Source organism: Rhamphochromis longiceps, linkage group LG18 (genome assembly GCF_057381845.1).
Source record: "Rhamphochromis longiceps isolate RC_006_pf linkage group LG18, R_longiceps_female_GT1.1, whole genome shotgun sequence".
Taxonomy (NCBI): domain Eukaryota; kingdom Metazoa; phylum Chordata; class Actinopteri; order Cichliformes; family Cichlidae; genus Rhamphochromis; species Rhamphochromis longiceps.
In genome coordinates, this window is record NC_140574.1 from 32726571 (window position 1) to 32745777 (window position 19207).

At 42.9% G+C, this 19207-nt stretch overlaps 1 protein-coding gene across 2 annotated transcripts in view; it reads right to left on the bottom strand.

The window, feature by feature from the left end:
- chd7 (chromodomain helicase DNA binding protein 7) overlaps positions 1 to 19207 on the bottom strand; it is a 72227-nt gene that overhangs the window by 25541 nt on the left and 27479 nt on the right. For both annotated transcript variants that reach the window (XM_085389080.1, XM_085389079.1), the window contains exons 4-12: positions 16602 to 17050; positions 7527 to 7668; positions 5592 to 5723; positions 4918 to 4983; positions 3872 to 3927; positions 2870 to 2984; positions 2492 to 2575; positions 2261 to 2398; positions 471 to 592 (exon numbers count right to left, since the gene is read on the bottom strand). In XM_085389080.1, the coding sequence (XP_085245206.1) occupies positions 471 to 592; positions 2261 to 2398; positions 2492 to 2575; positions 2870 to 2984; positions 3872 to 3927; positions 4918 to 4983; positions 5592 to 5723; positions 7527 to 7668; positions 16602 to 17050 (1304 nt within the window). The remainder of the gene's footprint in view (positions 1 to 470; positions 593 to 2260; positions 2399 to 2491; positions 2576 to 2869; positions 2985 to 3871; positions 3928 to 4917; positions 4984 to 5591; positions 5724 to 7526; positions 7669 to 16601; positions 17051 to 19207) is intronic.

The window sequence follows — 19207 nt, forward strand, 5'->3', positions numbered from 1 at the left end:
TGGAGGGGAGTTCTTCTATCTCAGCACCGCAAAACGCTCGCTAATAGGGGATTGTTTGTCGGGGTTTTCTCCAGAACACTGTAGAGTTCTGAGAACTCTTTAGCTTAAGAGTCTTTAGCTTAAAAGTATAAAGTGCCTTGAGGGAACTGTTGCTGTGATTTGGCGCTATATTAAAAAACAACCCTGAATTGAGCACCACAGAAAAATATGAAGAACACAACAGCTCCAGTTTAAAACAGTCATTTCAATTCCATTTGTGTCGAGCTGCCTTCCTGAACACTTTGGCGGTGTGATTTCAGGCACAGATGATGACGCCAATGGGAAGGCTTAAACAGCAGTGCACCACAGGGCTATTTAATATTCACTTTAATGCCCACTTAAGAATATTAAGTAAGGTGATATCACATGTGCAGACTGACAGAAGCAGTTAGGAGACTAATTCAAAGAAAATGCAATTAATGGTGACTTACGAGTTGTACCAGTTGAAAGTTAGCCAGTTGAGGCCTTCTAGCTGGTATTCCCTGAGTGCGTTGCCGTTCCTGTATTCCCTGGAGCCCTCCAGCTTTTTCCAGTCAGCTGCAGGAGGCCGATCCTGGACACAACAATAAAACAGATAGGGTTATTAAAAAACAGTCAGTGTTAATGACTGCAGTGTTTCATAAAGATGCAGATACTGTTTGTGTGTTTGAGGGGTTAGGATTATGTGTGTTGCTCTGGGTGCTTTTGCTCACTAAAAGCTTTCACCCTTCACAAGTTTTCCTTTGCAAACACTTTTTTCGCCCAAACCCTTTGCGGCAAATAACTGAACCCCAACTGCCTCTCCTGTGAGTCTTCGTCCTGGGAGTGTAACTCCAGAACTACTGAAGGCAATACTGCCCCTTGTTCTGTTTTGCAGTCTTGAAGTTATGCAGAGCATCTTCAGAACAGAATGACAACTACAGTCCAAAATGGTGGAGTTGAGCATTGCTTGTATTGTGTAGGTAGATGGAGACACGACGGCAGAGTAGTCATTCCAGTTTTACTTCTTGGTAATCTACTCAAGTCTGCTACTTGGCAGTCTCCATGAACAAGTATGGCTGGTCATGGAAAAAACAAAAACGCCTACAGGTATGCGGACGTCTGCACGGACCCTTGGGCTCACTGATGACAAGATGTTAGAAGGCATCCAACTGCAGGTGGAGATCCTTTAATCCAGCCAAAGAACAGGGATGGCCAGACAGGAGCCAGCCAGTACGGAAAACATGACAACTGGTCATGAGCATGACAAGCTTTTCTTTTCTTTTAATACATTCAGTGTTTGTTTTCTGTTACATAACACCCTGATTTCAGTTGTGTTTACACTAAACAGCGCCCCTTTCTGGGTAAGTAAAGTTTCAGTCCCAAATTAGCTAAAGGCATTAGCAGCACCGTGCTGTTGAGACAATGAAATACAATCCAGGATGCACACTTGGACAAATTAATGTGATAATACTGCACAGCTTTTAATACAGAACTTTACAACTGGTTGTAGCCATTGGTGGCAGGTATTTTAGCGAGTGAGCTGTACACGTGTTTGATTAGCTCGCAGGACAAAGTCACATTGCAGGAAAAGTTTAACCTAATTCAACTTTTTGGCTAGATGACCCAGGGTTTTTTGGCAGGAGACCTTGCTGACAAAAAAAAACAAAACCCCAGTGTTAGTACCCCGCTGCACTGACAGACTGGATCCATTCTAATAAATGAAAGGGTTATATCTTTCACACATGGTTTCTGTCAGCAGCCTTAGGATGCCTCACTTTTTAAACCACATATTACAAATGAAACTGATGTTGGGTTATTAAGGATTTTTTGACCAACTAAATTGATGGAATTCATCCTCTGGGGAAAAGGCCCTTGGTCCACACTGCAAATGAGGCTAAAAACTGCCTCCCAATGCTGCCACTATATGATGGAGCATTACGAGCACGGCCCTTAAGGAGAAACAGTAGGCAGGAGTTAAAATAGATGGATGCAGGCTGAGGAAAGAGTGATGGAAGGAGAGACCACAGCCAGTCAGCTGCTTCTGTTCAGCATTAAACACACTGTTAGTGGTTTGGCTTGGCCACAAGAGCAGGGCGTATGTGTGCGAGTGTGTAAGACCGCAAAAACGTGGCCCTGTGGAGAGCAGTTAAGGGAGCTGTAAATCTGGAAGAGGAAGGAGCAGACAGCAGGCCAATACACACGAACACGCCTATAAGGAGGAGACTAGGAGACAGACAGCACCCAAAGCACAGCCACTCACCACTCTCTTAGTGTTGGGCGTGCGTGCTCCGATACGCTCAAATTCGTCTATCTTGGACTGGTCGATGTCGGCCTTCAGCTCCCAGGTGGAGTCTTCGTAAGGCAGACTGCACCACTTCACCAGATATAAGGTCACCGTCTGCACACATAAAACACAGGGCGCTTTGGTGAGTGTGGGTGTAGAGAAAAAAAAAAAAGAGAGGCTCAAGCCCAATGAAAGAGATCAAAGCACCTCTCCATTTTCATCTGTGCTCTCTGAAATGTCCAGGACACGGTCCACCTCCACATAGTCAGGGTTAAAAGGCTCATCATCCATCTGCAGAGAAAAGAAGTGGAGTTTTAAGATACACTGAATATGAAATAATGAGGCCTTGCAGAGTAAACTCCTCTGTATGAAATGTGTTCTTAGTTTTATCTACCCAGCTTTTCTATTTAACAGCTCTATATGAAACTCAAGTCAGTGTCTGTATAAAGCAAAACTCTGGGGGGGGGAAAAACAATTTTATAGCCAGCAACATTTCTTGACACATTCCATTCAGAAGCACTCCTTGTGAGTGGTTACTTCCATGCAGCGGAAGGTCTGGTTTGTGGTGCAGCGTTTTGGTCTTACCTCAGTTATAAAGGTGTTGAGTTGTTGCTTGGCCTTAAACCTCTTGACCTTCTGGTGTATCCTCTTGTCCTTTTCTAGTTCCTCCAGGTCAGCCCAGCGACAGTGGAGGTATGAACTGAGAAGCACAAAATAAATTTCACATCAGTCATTTCAAAGAATTGGATGCTATAAACTAGAGGAAGAAAATCGTATGTGATGTCGTAGGGAGATCTCCAAGTCTATCAGCTAGAGTACTTCTTACAGAAACTGTGTCTCACGGATTAAAGACATTTGTATCTCTGTTCTGGACTGCTTAGTCAAAAGTCTGGTAAAGTCCATCACCTCCGATTTGACACCAGTGTTTTTGTGCAGATGTGTCCCCCAAACATCCAAATTAAATCTACTTCAGTGTCTGCATATATCAGCTCTCCTTGCCTTCTATGGCTGTGAGCTCAAAGTATTTCGGACTCTGAATCAGACAGTAGAAGCTCTCCAAACTCATGAAAAATGTATTGTTTCCGGCATATCATAGACTTAATTATTATTGAGAAAATAATTGATCTAGTATTAGTTGTATCCCTGTCCAAAGGAGGGTTAATTCTTTAAACTGCCAGCTGCTAAAATCAAAGCTGAAGCGAATCAGGAATTAAGCACACTTTATTTATGTTAAATGCTGGGGGGACTGAAAACTACATTATTTGCATGTTGGGGTCAAATTTGCTTAGAGAACAAGCAACTTTAAATTGTTTTTGTAAAATGCATTTTTACATTTCACACAGCAAGAGACAGAAATGACACAGGTATCTAATGAATGAAAAGCATTCCATGTGCTTATCATTGTGATAGGATGCAACTGCACCAGTTTTGTTAATAATGTGAGAGAGGATCTGGGTCACATACTTAAAAATGTCCCTGTGTTCACTGAAATAGGTCTTTAAATAAATAGAAAAAAGAAGAACGAGGCAGCTCTGATGTGAAAGAAAAAGAGCAAAAAAACCAAAAAAAAGCCAAGCTACTACTCACAAGCCCTTGAACTTGACGTAGAACTCCTCCACCGCCACTTCCTCCCCCGACTCCCGCTGAAAAGAAAAACAATACAAAAAAGGGATCATAATCACAGCAAATACAGCAGCTGCAGAAGTGGCTCAACATTATTATACAACATGTGGTCGAAGTAGTGAAGGAGCCTGCACGTGAGTTTCACTCTGACACGTCATTCAACAGTAAACTGTCTCAAACTGAGAGAAAGGGGTGCCCTTCATGTAATGTGTAAGCAGCCTTGCACCTATTTAACATTTTGGCTACAACATGCTGATCAAAAATAAATAAGGCTGTTGAAGAAGTTTTAATGGGTTTTAACAGGAAATACTTGAACAAATTCAACTGCTAAAATCTGTGTGACTGAGCATTTTGTTTCATAAATGCATAAAAAGGGGAAATACCAAAACAGTAGCTCTTTCAAGCAAGGCTGTCCACTTTCATTCACCATTACTACTGCACACACACCCTCTACCATGCTACTACTACTGTAATGCCATGAATCATCAATCACACACACACCCTGCCTGAGGAAACGCTAGTTTGGCGTCTGGTGTAGCTAGTATTGCGGTTTTGGCTGTGTGCCAAGCCCGAGGTCAACTCTGAACAGAGCTGCAAGAGAAAAAGAGTGGTGTGAGTGTGCTTGTGCACGGGAGTGTGTTGTGGTGGTGGGCGAGGGGGATAACCCATTGGCAGCTGGCTAGCAAAGGAGAGTTGGCTGGCGATTGTGTGTGTGCGCTTGTGTTGGCTCAGGGATGATCTCTCTTTAGACAAGGCGTAGAAAACAAAGCAAGGCCGACACCTACACACAGTCAATCGCAGGCGCACACAGAGCTCAGAGCATACACATGCTGAAATATAAGGAATCTGCTTTCCAAGTGAAAACATGCTGCATAAGCAACGTATGTATGTGTAATGTGCTTATGTCAACTGTGGGAAGGCTAATCACATGACGCAAACCACGACTCTGGCCACCCTGTGGATCTGTGTATTGTGTTAGTGTCATTAGGGTGTGGATCTGTGCAGCTCACTTGTTTTTTGGAGGTGCGCATGCCCATGATCTTCTCTACAACTGGTCCTTCAGCTTCAGCCACATCCTGGAAACACAGAACAAGCAAATTCATTCACCGTGCTGGATTGTTTCATGTGATGTCTGGATTGGATACTGGTCTGATCTGGATTTAAAAAAATAATAAAAATCTAGCTCGGGTATTAGTTACATCAGGCCAATCTGTTATGTTCAATGCTGTGCGTTTACTACACCACATGTTAGCAGAAGTGCACTGGTTGCAATCCAACACAACATGAAGGAAGCTGACAGCAAAGCGTTGTCAATTTGGATGCATTTCCTCCTAACTGCCTGCTTCAACAACGTTTACTTCCTATATTTGCTGTAGTTGTTGAACTAGCTGCAAACCAATCAAATGATTCGAGATGAATGCAAAGCTCACTCTTAATATATTCATCACTCCACTTATGGTAACATAAGTACATGGACATTGTCAACAACTTGATTACAATGATTTCACTTCATGTGTCTCTTGCCAGCTTCGTTCCACATTTCAGTACATCAATGTTCAAATGCAGCCTTACACATGTTATTCCAAACGGGCAAATATGACAAACAGCATCATTCAATCGCGTCATTTAGCTTCTGACAAGTGGTTCACTGAAGACAAACCAAAAACTGAAATCTTGGCTGCACCTGTTGCTGCGATGAGGACGATGGAGACTTTGGCGATGGCGAGTCGTCTCCGCTGTCATCGTCTTCAGAGATCCTGAACTCCAGATCCTCTGTGTACCTCTTCCTCTTCACCTGACGGCTAGACCGACGCTTCTGATAAACAGAGGGAGAGTAAGAACATTTAGGCTACGTTCACACTGGACGTCTTAATGCTATTTTTGATCAAATCTGATTTATTTTTGTCTGTTTGTTCACACTACAAATAAAATGTGACAGTAAACGCGCTCTAGGGTGAACGGTTCACGGCTCTCAAAGCAGCCCACATGCGCAAAAGAAGACGTCACACACAAAGCGTGTTTACGGAAGAAAAAAAATGGCGGCTACAGAGCTAGTAGGTGTTGTTGCAGCAGTCTATCAATTTCTGCACAGTCGTAACCGACAGAATTTTGACAAATTAATTAGAGAAAGGACACTGAGAAAAAAGAGAGCCCGTGCTTTAACAATGGCCACCATGCTTTCTTGTTTGTCTTCTCCGGTGCTGATAATTGGCATCTGTCTTATGTCAGTGACGTAAAAGAGCAAAAAAACAGCAGTCACTTTCGAAAACATCAGTATGTATCGGATTCAGTAACACATACGAAAGTGACCCAGGTCAGATTTGAAAATATTGGATTTGTGCTGTTCAAACTGTCATAGCAAAGTCGGATTTGATGCACTTTCGCCTGCAGTGTGTAGCCTTAGTCATCTGCGAGATCTCAGTGATTTTTGCCTTCCTCCTTCCACTAACTGTACAGCAAATTAACTTAAAAATTCTGATGACACTCATTGTATTGTATATTTCCTCCTTTTTCTATGCTTCACTACACTTTACTACATGCTGTACAAAGTGAGCCACTTCACTGCCACTTGCTGTAGTGGTTCTACTATATTTACTCCTCTTCCTCAGGTGGAGACTTCACCTATTTTACTTATTTTATCCAGCCGTTTTGTTTTAGTGTCATTTTTTGATTCGATTTTGCTTTGTACATTTATTACATTTTTATTTAGCATTTTATTGTGGTTCTTTTTAGTCTTTTAATTTATTATTTATTGTGCAGAATATTTTTCTACTTCACTATTTTAATTCTATTCTACTTTCTTAGATATATAACACAGATTTCATTGTTGTTGTATGCGTTTACTGGCTGCATTTAGGCTGCTATCCCAACTTTTGGGATGAATATAATATCCTACCAAATCTGCACTGGTAAGCGGAAAATGAAGGGCTGTACGTCATCATTCACCAGGCATTATTATTTATTATTCACTATTCTGTACCATATCGCCCAGCATGTTATCCATATTTAAAAAACCAAAACCTTTACAATTCAAGGGGCTCAGAATGTTTCAACATAAGAGTGCGAAAACAAACTAGGGTAGCAGCCTGGAGAGGACATGTTTAAGGGGACATACAGCTGCTAAAGTGCTTTCCTGTTTGAATTAGAGCTACAACTCTTCATACAGCTAATAGCCAGATGCTACTCTCTTCAAGATCCACATAATTATATCTGCACATAATTTCATGAATCTGTTTATGGGTTCATGGATGCGTTCCAAATTCTAAACCAGTACTTAAAAGTATATTTTCAACTATTCTCTGCAGCCTACACCACACTTGAAATGTAAAATTAAAAAAAAAAAAAGAAAAAAGAAAATGAATGCAGCAGCTGAAAAGTTGCTGATGATGCATGATGTCAACTTGACAGGAGGGCTTATCTGCTTGGTCTGTCAACATGGCTGGTTTACAACACAAACAGCAGACGCCTGCTGGCTCAGTGCCGTCTATCTCTACAGGCCGTGACACAGATCTGCAAAGGTTTTCATGACCTCCTGCTTTTTTAAATTACTCTGTACATGTGTTTTAGTCCTGCTTTTATGGCATTGCAAAACTTTCTACGACAGCTTTCCTTTTCATACCTGTACGCCATCATCATCCTCTTCCTCGGGTGGAGACAGAGGTGGAGACTTCACCTCAGCATCATCGTTGACCGAGAACTCTCTCTTTCTCTTTGAATCCTTCTTAGCAGCACTGGCCCCACCCTCTGACTCCACTTTTTTACTGTTACAGGATACAATGGAAAGAAGAGAGAGAGAGAAAAAACCCAAGTTAGAATGAGCTCATCAAAAAAAAAGAAAAAAGTGTCTAACCACAAAATAAAGCCATTATTCAAAGTACTACCTCTTTTACATGTGCGCGCCCTTGTCTGTCCCCAAGGCAATCGCCATGTTTGATTTACCCATTTAGAAATCATTAGTGTGCCTCAGGCTCTGGCACACAGGGGGTTAATGTGATGAAAGACTGCATGGAGGCACAGGGAGAGAGGGAGCAAGAAAGAGAGGGGGTGGGGTGGAGGGCAGAAAGAAAGACCCAAAAGGAGGGAGGGAGGGAGAGAGAGACAGGCAGACAGAAAGAGAGAGGGAGGGGGAGAGCAAGGCCTGTGAGAGGAAGGGGGAGGGGCTGAGGGGCCCCCAGGCTTCTTCCAATCTATGGCATGGAAAGAAAGAGGAGCTGGCTCTGTCTGAGAGCTTGTGTGCATTCACACCACAGAGGTGAGAGGACACTCGGCATCCTTCTGTCTGGCACGCAGCCTCGCATTTCTACCCCTTCCAAACGGCAGATGTTTGTACGATGCAGGTTGAGTGACACCTCTGTTTGAACCATTCATCTCTAAAGTGCCAAAGACTATGAATTCACATAAGATATGCGGGAATCCCATCCAACACCCCCAAAAAGTTGTCCTTTCTTCAACAGAGCCTGGAGGCTGTTGAGCTGAGCCCAGTAAACTGTTTTATTTTAGCAGGTACAGAGACCTTGTACAACAATGGAGAGGTCATGCTGAGGCAGGGATCACACTACTGACTAGTTAATTTTCAAATGTTAATTTTTTCCTTTCTGGGTTTCAGTTTCAAAACTAGATGTATTCTGAAAATCTGACAACGAAAAGCCCAATCTTTCAAACCAGTCCGAGCTTATTAGCCTTTAACTACTCTGCACCTGCAATCTAAAAATCAGATGACAGAATACTGAGAAAACAGTATCACACCTTACTTTTTACAGCTGTGCGCACCAAAAACACTCAGAAACACAAAGCAACTCTGGTCATGATCACATAGTTTTCGTGTTAATGTAACCTAAAGCATCACCACAGATTTCACTTTTACACCCACTGTGGAATCCTAATGAAGGGTTCAGATGAAAACAAAATGCATTTTCTCCTCATAGTTGATAAAATGCAAAGACGCACACTGATGCAAATGGCTGTTGAGTGACACAAAGTTGGAAATACTTTGAAGCTGTGTAATAAACATTGTTGTACACTACCCAGTGATGGTGTTTTCCTGGCAACTACTTTACTAGTTTATTGAATGGGAGAAAAGTCTAAAAGTGAGACAACACTCAAAGTTGAAATACTGTTTGGGCATCTGAAACTATGAACAAATGTCTGTAACACAACACACACATAAGTTTGGTAGTGTAACTCCAACATGATCTAACAATACTTTGAGCACAGGGTCAAAGTATTTTCAACTTTTTGCCGCTCGCCAGGCTTCTGCATCATTCTGCATTTTGGGATTTTATCAGTTGTGAGAAAACCTAGTTTCATCTGAATCCATCATATATTACAAAAAAAACTAATTTGTAGGCAGCAAGAGTGTGCCATTTATTTTTGCATGAAAATTGCAAGCAATAATTTAGGTCTTCAGTAGTACTTTGGAAGGAAAATGGTCCCACGACTGACTTAGGGTTGAATATTTGTGGGTTTTGAAACAGTCCGAAAAAACAAACAAACAAAACTACAGCAACTTTATTTGCTAGAAACCTAGGAGGTATCATTCATACTTGTTTCAAACAGGATCAGGATCACCTGATTCTTGGTAGGTGCATAATTTTATACTTTTCACGATAAACACAGAGTGAACAACGTTATCTTCTTAGATTGCTTTCATCACTCCACTTGAGACCTCACCTTTGAGACACTACATGGCTTATATAGAGCAAACAATCAGAAATACTGCATAAAGCTTCAATTAACAGTTACTGGAAGACTTGACCCACAAGTTACAATCTGCAGCAATGGAAATGTACAATGGTATTCTATGACAAAGTGGCTGACACCTGCCTGCAAAGAGAACTTTGCAGTGGATAGTTGTTTTTTTTTAAAATATGTTGTTACATAAAAGTTACTTTTGAAATAACTGGCTACAGATGGAATCCATGATTTTAAATAAAAAGTCAATGCTGGCAAAAATTTGAAGGCTAAGGACACTGCATGTTGTTAAAAGGTTTCATAAGTGATTAGCTGGCAGCGGGGATTAGCAAATCCAGCTAATTTGCAAACATGGAACTGGATCCACAATCAAACTGACTATCTAAACCAAGCTTTACACTCCACTTTACAACATGTTGATTTATTTCAGAGTAAAAGTTATGTCAGGCCATCAGGCAACAGCAATTTGTTCCACTAACTAACCTACTATGAAACAGAACATAACCATTTGTGTTGCTGCCTGTAGTGTATGGCCGATCTCCTTTCTCTGCTCTGTGCCTGTGTTGCTCGTCCCCTTTCCTGCTTGGTGCCTCTCTCCCTCCTTCCCTCCTGCTCGCTCACTCACCCTCCCTCTACATCTCTCACCCCCTCTCTGTCCCTGGGGCCCTTCTCCTTTCATCCTCACGCCAAGAGCAATCACCATCTCCGTGGTAACGGCTGGTCATGTGACCTGCACCTGTTCCTCTGGCTGGTCGCCACACGCTGGAGCCATCTGGCCACACACACAAGCACGCACACAAACACACTTCTCCACTTGGCTGCCTTCTCTCTCTTCCTCCTAGCTTCGTCACGGCCCCACTTCTTAATCGCACCCTCACCTCTCTGCAGCTTTTCATGCTCAATCCATCGTCTTTCATCGTTTCAACACTCTTCTAAAGATCTGATTTTCTGTCCAGTTTAATTAGCAAAGAATATATATCAACATTTACTTTATAAAAGGGCTAAAGCAACTTTTGCTTGAAACAAATGTTTACCTGAAAATGTGACTTTAGAATATAGTGTACTCTACTATTCCAGTATGCCTGTGGTGCAAGCATATACTTGAATGCATTATGACATCGCTACAACTGTGTTTACATGAACAAAACCCATCAAGTTCCTAAAAAGGAATAAATGAGTCAAACAAATCTTGTAAGATAGTGTAGATTCTTTTCTTGCTTCTATATCCCTGCCTGCTCCCGCTGGCTGCAAACAAGACACTCTGTTATCAACTCATCTCTTTAAGGAACTTGACCTAAGCCACCTATTACAGCATAAACCTAACATAAAAGATTCACGCAGCTACGGTTACGTCATTCACTGGTTAGCAAGAGGACGTTGCAACGCACCAAGTACGCAGACTCCAAAAAAACAAAAAACAAAAATCCAAAACAAAGTATAACAGGAAGGAATACATGGCCATCAGGCCTCCAGCTGTCCATTTCCACAACAGAGTGTAATCTAGGCTTTGGCATTTTGAAGCCTCAAGTGAGCAATAATTAGATCTGACACTGAAACCGAGGGCAGTTATTAATAGTTTTGTATTTGTTTTTTTAGTTTTTGTTTTCACTTCGGTATTAGCGCAGTTAGTTGCAAAAGTGGTTTTTAGTTCATTTTGTTTGAAATGTGTTTTATTAGTTATGAAAGTTAGTATCTTCAATTATTACAATATGGAGGCCATTCATCAGGGGAAACGTTCAGGATATTCAGAAGAGACATTACAAGTCAAATATGAATCGGAAAGCCTCACATCCGTCTGGAAGTAACAAAGACTAGAACTTCAGGCACTTCCAATATTTTATCTAGGGGTTTGTTTGTTTTTTTGAGTTATTTGAGTAATTTTTAAGCCAACAATATCAATTCTGTTTTCATTTACCACTTTCCTCATTTTTTAAATTTCCATTTCAGGCACCCACAATGGTTTTGTTGTCCCCATAATGTGGAATATATTTTATACAAAATGTATGCTTCCCCCCCAAAGCAAATAAAACCAACATGAAAGAACTGTGGTGATGTATTTGGTCAGGGCTCCACCAACGACAGCCTGTGATAAGACCAACAGTGCCACAAATCTCACAATGGGACTGCTGCTATGAGCTGTGTCTACTGGCTAACCGATAAGAATGAAGCATGAAATTACACTGTTAATTTGCTGAAAACAAAAAGAAACAAACAAAAAAAACAAACAAAAAAACAAAAACAAAGAAGGAAAATACAATATAAAACAAATTGTTTGGGATTGCAACAAAGAAGTAGTTGTGGCAGCAGACTTGTTTGTATGATGTGCCGTTACCATGGGCCAATGGAGACAAAACATGGGAACAAATGGCAACAACCACCCTTGTTTTGGGCATGATTCACAACAGATTATCACTGAAGAGTTCACATTCAAACTTGGCCTAACCAAGTTCATCAGCCCTATCTATGCTTACAACACTGCACAAATTGTAGTCACCTGAAGATTACATTAATAGACTGCAATGTCGTCCATCATTTTAGGTTTACTTAATAAAAGTAACGTAAAACACTGTTAGGGTTTTGTTTTTGTAAATAATGTGGTAATTTACTTATGCACACCTTCACTGAAGTAACCTGCTGTGTGTGTCAGTGAGGAGCTAATATGCTCCTTTCAGACCGGGATAAAGGAAAGACAGGAAGCCGAGCAGTGGAGTAAAATATTGGGATACAAAACGAAACCGAAGAAGAAGGGCGGAGTGGAACAGACACCTGCTGCTGTGATGAGTCATACCACTGAACCCCCATACACAGATCCACACAAAAAGTCCAGAAGGCAATGCACATACGCTTCTGTGTGTGTTCAGAAAGTGCTGTATTTGCACACAAGGTGTCTGCATGCATGTCTGCCTTCTTTGTGTGTACAGCAAACAAATCACCCTTGTGCATGCACACGTACACGCATATATGCACACACATCAAGGGAAGGGTGTGGCGCTGAGAGCTGTGTTATTTATAGATGTACTTCCTCAGAGAGGGAGCGCATGCGAGCAAGGGAAAAAGAGGATGGAGAGACAAGGCAAGGTCAAAGGAGAGGAGTGAGCTGACTGGACGAGTAAACCACCTGATTCTCCCGGCTTCGCTCACATAAGCACACACTCAGACCGTCCTGAACAGCTGAGACCATCTTCAATTTTCATTTATTTTGTCTGCTCATTAGGATCCAGTTGGCCTGCACAAATTTGTGGGGCAAATTTTTAACCTTTTCAAGCAAAACAGCTGCAATTGGAGGAACTTATTCATGCTCTCCGGTGTTAAAAACTGAATAACCATCAAGATATCCAGCAAAAAAAAAAACAACTTGTGTCAACAGGTACTGCAATCATCTAATACAGGATAAAACTTGCCTAACTAAACTCAATTTAGCTTACAACCGAGTATCTATCCATCAATGTAAGATGCTGGCAAGCATCATGAGCCTAACGTATAGGCACAGCTTGTGACAATGCCACAAACCTGTAAATAAAAGAGCAAGAACCAAATGAAAACCACTTGTGTTCAAAGGGTTAAACAGCACAGCGGAACATCTTGGTTACACTGATTAAGCAAAGACTTCAGTCTGCTCCTGTGGTGGTTTATTTGTTCGTAAGGAGATGCAAATACACACAGCAGAGAGAAAACATACTGTAGTATGGTATGGGCCACAAGAAAAACCCTTGAGCTTTGAAGATTATTTCTCTACCCACTGGTGGAAATCTCACATAAATCCCCCCAAAATGTAACGGAACATATGTGCTAGTGGCCTTGCAGAGCCTTGTCAAAGTTGGCTTTAGATCAAAAAGTTTAGCACTAATGGGTACATTTCATCAGGTTTAGAAAGGAATTCCAGCCCCTTGAAAAAGACAACACACAAAAATGAAAGCTCAAATTTATAAAAGCCTTAAGATTAGATTGCAATTAAAAACATACCATTAAAATTAATGGTATGTTGCACAGTTGTATCTACTTGTCATATAGATACAACTGTGATACAACAAGTGAGAGACCAGTGTAAAACTCCTCAGTGACAATCAATACAAGCTATATACTTACATTACAGCCAGCTGGCTGATCCAATAACTACTACAGAAAGCCTTGTTACACATCTTTGCTCCTCATCATTAAATAATTTACTGATTGTTAAAAATTATAATACGTCTGTTGAAATAAACAGGCAGGCAGTTTTGCTGGAGATAACTTTAGCAGACAAGATATGGTTAGGTGAATGGTAAATGGAGTGGTATATATTGCTTTTCCACTCAATTTAAGCACTCAAAGCTCTTTCTTGTACAAGTCTCATTCTTCAAATCCACTCACACTCAGTTCAATCTGACTGATGAGGATCAATCCACTGACGGCCCACTCACCCACCCCAGATGGCTAGTTACATTTTGCTGTGGGTAACTAGTGACAGTTAACTCATAGCATTAACTTTTTTTAATTTCAAAACAACTGACAGCAAGCCAGCAAGCCCCAGGTGATTAGATAATTGTAGATATGATTTTATCCACAGCTGGCAGCGAGCTGGCTAACCTTAGCTTACCACTCAGGTGGCGCAAAATTATATTTGAAGGATTCTAGGGATGTCACCAGAACTAATGCTTACAATACCTTTCAATCCGTAAAACAAAAGGTACTATTTTTACTTTTTCTTTTTTAAATACGCTGCCTCATACCGCTGTATCAGCCAGTCTTTGATAACTGAAGGGGGCAGCATGCGCCCACAAGTCTTCTCGTATAGCCTTAGACGCAGCAGAAGGACGACATATACAAGCACCGGAAAAAATACATGTACAAGATGTATTTCACTGATAAGAAATGCAGTAGGAGTTGGGTAATAACTGCATAAAGGTAACATGCAAATGAAGGTATCATTCTTTTCAGACCAAAGGAAGAAGTGCTTGCTTTCGGAAAAGCACCTACAGGACCAGCATCTAGTCAGCAAGACCCATTTCTTTCAGGAACTCATAATACAAATTTTCTAATAGACACTTTGAGTTGCAAAAACCATGTTCACAAGTCATGGTTTGCAAGAAACCATGACTTGTGAAGAGCTCAACTTAATGAAAGCAATGACAAACTTCTTCTCAAAATATGGAGATTTACTGTTGCCTTGCTCATGTGCTCAAAACTTCACTCCTCGGCTTAAATTAGAAAGACAAAGGAAGGGGGAACAAGGGGAGGGCAGTGAAGAGGAAAAGATGAAAGGATACACTCCTCTTTGTCAGGAAGGGGTGGGACTGGAGGGAGGAGAAGGGAAACGAGAAGAAAGAATAAAACAGAAGATAGTTGGGTGATTGCAGAGGTCCACCATTTTAGAGCAGCAGTGAATGGCCGGCAGCCATTATTATGCTAAATTAACCTGGGAGCTCCAGGCCGCCACTCAAGATGGAGGAAAGCCTGACAACAGATAAGAGCTAGTTTACCAACACACACACACACACACACACACACACACACACACACACACACACACACACACACACAGAGAGTTGAGAATGGACTCCTCACCCCCACATTTCCCACTGCCCTCACACTCACACAGTGTTGAGCTCAGGGTGTGGATTGGTCAGCAGCATGGCCTTCATTACCATTAGACGCAATTTTCTGCCACAAAGATTAGCAATGGCCCCTCCCCCAACACATGCATTCGCCCACACACACACACACACACACACACACACTGCCCACCACCCCCACATTACACACACACACTCGCTCCAGCTGCCTCCCCCCTCTTTCCACACGCCCAAACTCTTTTCCAGTGGCCGGTGCATGCACACACACCTCCCCCAGTGTTGACCCCACTTGCTGCTTTGGCCCTCCCTCTTCCTTGGGATAAAAGACTCCAAGAGGAAAGAGAGATGGGCCACGGACTACGGAAGAAGGAGAGAGAAATGGGGGGCCATCCTGACACATTCCTCAGACCGATCGAGTTTCCACCTTCACAATGAAACCGCTGCTGATACTCTCATACGCAAACACCCTGAGCTCTTCTTGCCCAGGAAGGCTCTCTGACTGACTGGAAGAAACCAAGGGAAAGAGTAGCCACCGATTCAGAAAAACAGCTGTTTAAACGTGTATTTCTTAGGGAAAGTGAAAAAGGGGATGTGATAAATGAGAGAGGAAGGGTGTGAAAAGGCAGGGATAAGACTACAGAGTAAACAAAGTGAACTGAAGGTGATATCGGCAATCGCTGATAGGTGCTGGAAGTTACTCATCTATAACCTTGTACAGGAAGTTTAAACAGGCCCTCACTCTTCCTCCAGAATTAAATGTGTAATACTGAATGTTAAAAACGGTGGCAGTTTAATTTTTATTAATAACATTAACAAAAATGTTATTCGTGTTGTTCTTCAGAGACTTTCGACTAAAAACCAAAAACGAGTTCTTGGCTCTTCTCTTTGTTTAAAAACGAAGCCTGACTCTGTTTTAATATTAGCGGTAAATGCAACTGATCCTCAGATGTGCCCATTAGCAGGCCTTTGATCACTAACTCACACTTGTACACAGGGTGCAGCGGCTCACTGCTCAGGAGTTGTGACCCTTTTGGTTCCCCGTGCTTGCCCATGATGGGCCTAGAGATGTCTGTCTGTATCTGCACATACTATTTTTGTGCATCTACACTCAAGACAGCTTCAGCATTTGACATTAAAATCGAGATATCTCCAGCATGCTGAACTTCAGCACTTGAAAGGTTACTACCCACATGACCCGAGACTGCCCGAGCTACCCTCCTCAAATTGATCCGCTTCTGTTTTCATGTGGAACTGAAATCTTCACAGTTCCACTTAGTGGTTAATGGTGCCAAATGCACCGTTGGGACGCTCTGGACATGAGCTCTTTACAGCTGATGAGAAATAAGCCCTTTCACCTGTTACCTGACACTTTAATCTGGTTTACTACAGTGACGTCCCACTCAACACCAACTATGACACACACAGTGACCGTAATAGTGCATTAGTCCTACCTGGTTTTTTTGGGAGTCTTGGGCTTGGAGCTCTTGGCCTTCTTCTCCTTGGGCTCTTTGGGGGTCTTGGGTGTTTTGGGCGTCTTCGGGGTCTTGGGCTCTTTGCCCTCAGTCTTCTCCTTTGGTTTCTTTTTCCGTTTTTTCTTCTCTTCCACCGGTGGTGAACTTCCCTCTAAAAGTTCTGTGCCAGTAATGTGTTCACCACCATCACTTCCTGTTCCTGGAAATTCAGACTTTACGTCTTCCTCGCGTCCTTCTCCCGCTTTCTTCCCTGTACCTTCTTCCTCTCCATCCACTACTTTTGCCTTCTTCTTCTTCTTCTTTTTTGGCTTGGTCTCCTGGTCGTTGGGCTTCTCTGTGCTGATAGGCTGACCGGGGGCACCGGCACCAACTGTTGGCCTGTCAGGAACCGCCATCAAAACGTCACCTGACGGGTCCGTGGGGGAATGCTAACAGGAAGGAGAAAGACATGCAAGTTACTCGTCAATTGAAAATTAGAGGCACTGAGAGAATAATACATACATTTACTATAACAAATTACAGAGAAACTGAACATAGCATTAATGTAGACAGTCCAGGAATGGTGCAAAGCCGCTGCCAGGAGATCAGCTGATCTCAATGCAAACAAGATGTATGCAATGTTATATAGTGTGCGCCATTCATGTTGCCTTAGCAGGGCCCCATTTTCTGTGCATCTACAAGCAGCTTTACAGTCCACCTCCACCCAGTCTTCCGCTTTCATGCTGCATCTAGTTTAGTGTCTTATCAGTTATTATTGATGCCTGTTCTCTGCTGAGGTCTTACGCTTGCTCTCCCTACCTCTGGTCATTCCCTCAAATATATTTACATATATTGGGATGCTCTCAGGAAGTAGAGCAGTTCATCTACTGATTAGGAAGGTTGGTGGTTCAATCCCTGGCTGCTCCAGTCTGCATGCCAAACATTATTGTCAAGATACCAACTCCAAGTTGCTCTCCAATACATCCATCGGAGTAAGAATGTCTGTGATTGACAGATAGGAAGCACTTAATAGAACAAAGTGTTTGTGTGAATGAGGCAATAAAGCGCTTCGAATGCTCCAGGAGAGAAGAAAAGCGCTATATAACAATTTACCATTTATTCCAACAATCTCAATTTGCTGACATGTGAGGGATCTTTTATTGAGGCTATGATTATTATTTTCTCACTGATTCATTCAAAAACTGTGGCAAAAAAGTACCCAGAAATACACAGGAGTACCTGAACAGGCCAATAACAAAAAGGTGTACCACATCAGTGCAGAGTTTCAGAGTTAAAATCTAACTACAGCATAAATATACCACAGAAGCAGAAAAACAAAAACAAAAAAACTGGGGCTCAAACACTGATTACTCTACCATATGATCGTGTTCTGCCTGCAGACAAATATAAAATTGTAAATTCTCAAATGAAAGAATTTTTGTTTTTTTGTTTAAAATGACCTCGGTGGTTAATCAACCTTATCAGTTTAATTAACCCATCCGGTCTGGATGGGCCTGGGCCCCCTTTCCCTGGCGGGTCGCGGAGTGTGGGAGTGCCTACTGGGGTCAGCGGGGGAGCTGGCCCCAGGGAGGGGTTACCTGCCCCTCCCTTCCTTCCCTCCCCATCTCCAGCTGCCTCTCTCTTCCCGCTCCACCACAACCACCCACACATGCAGGGCCTTGGAGTAGGGGTATGTCACCAGGGTGCAGAGGAGGCTACCCCCCCCCTCTGTCCCCTTCTGGCTGCCTCTGCCTCAATTTTATCCCACAACTTAGACATTCACATTATTCACACTCTCACTACACATACATATAGGATCTTGGGGGTGGGCACAATCACGGAGTCCAAATTACCATCAGGGTGTACACCCCACCCCTGGCGTCGTTGCCCACCTCTCAATTTTAAATACACGTAGACATTGAGGGCTATCAGGAGGGACTATGCGCTTACCTGCTGCTCTCTGGCAGGTAGCTCCATGCCCTCCTGGGTTTTAATTGCACCTTAGAACACACATGCATCAACACTACAATGAGCGGGTGGAGGGAGGTTTGGAGTCTTCTCCCACCCCCATTCTCTGCGGCCTGCTGGAGCGGGAGGGCTAGGTGGAGTTGGCCGTCCGACTGCGGTCTGGAGTGTGGGGCCTCCCTGCTGCTACGGAGTCGGGGTGGTCTGCCTCTCCCCACCGCAGGGAAAAGGGTAACACCACCTGGGTCTGGGTGCAGTTCCCCCCTCCAGGGGCAAGGGTACCTAGACCCGGTTTGTAGAGTACGCTTGGGGAGTGTGATCGTGTGTACAGCGTCTCTTTATGTCTGTCTCCACGTTGGTTGAGTGTGGAGTGAGTGCATATGAGAGCATGAGGGTGGGAATGGATGTTTGTGTCTGTGTGTGCCTGTATGTCTGTGTCTATATGTCAGGTTGGGTATCAGACGCCACCTCTCTGGGGACACCTCAGGCCCTCCAAGGTTTGGAGGCCTATCTCCACCCACCACCACTTCCCCTGCCGGTGGCGGACTCCCTCAGGTGTCGGTGCGTTGGTGGTTCTTTGTGTCTGGGGGTGGGCGTCCAGGTACACACCGGCTCACTCCTTGGCGGCCGCTTATCGGGGC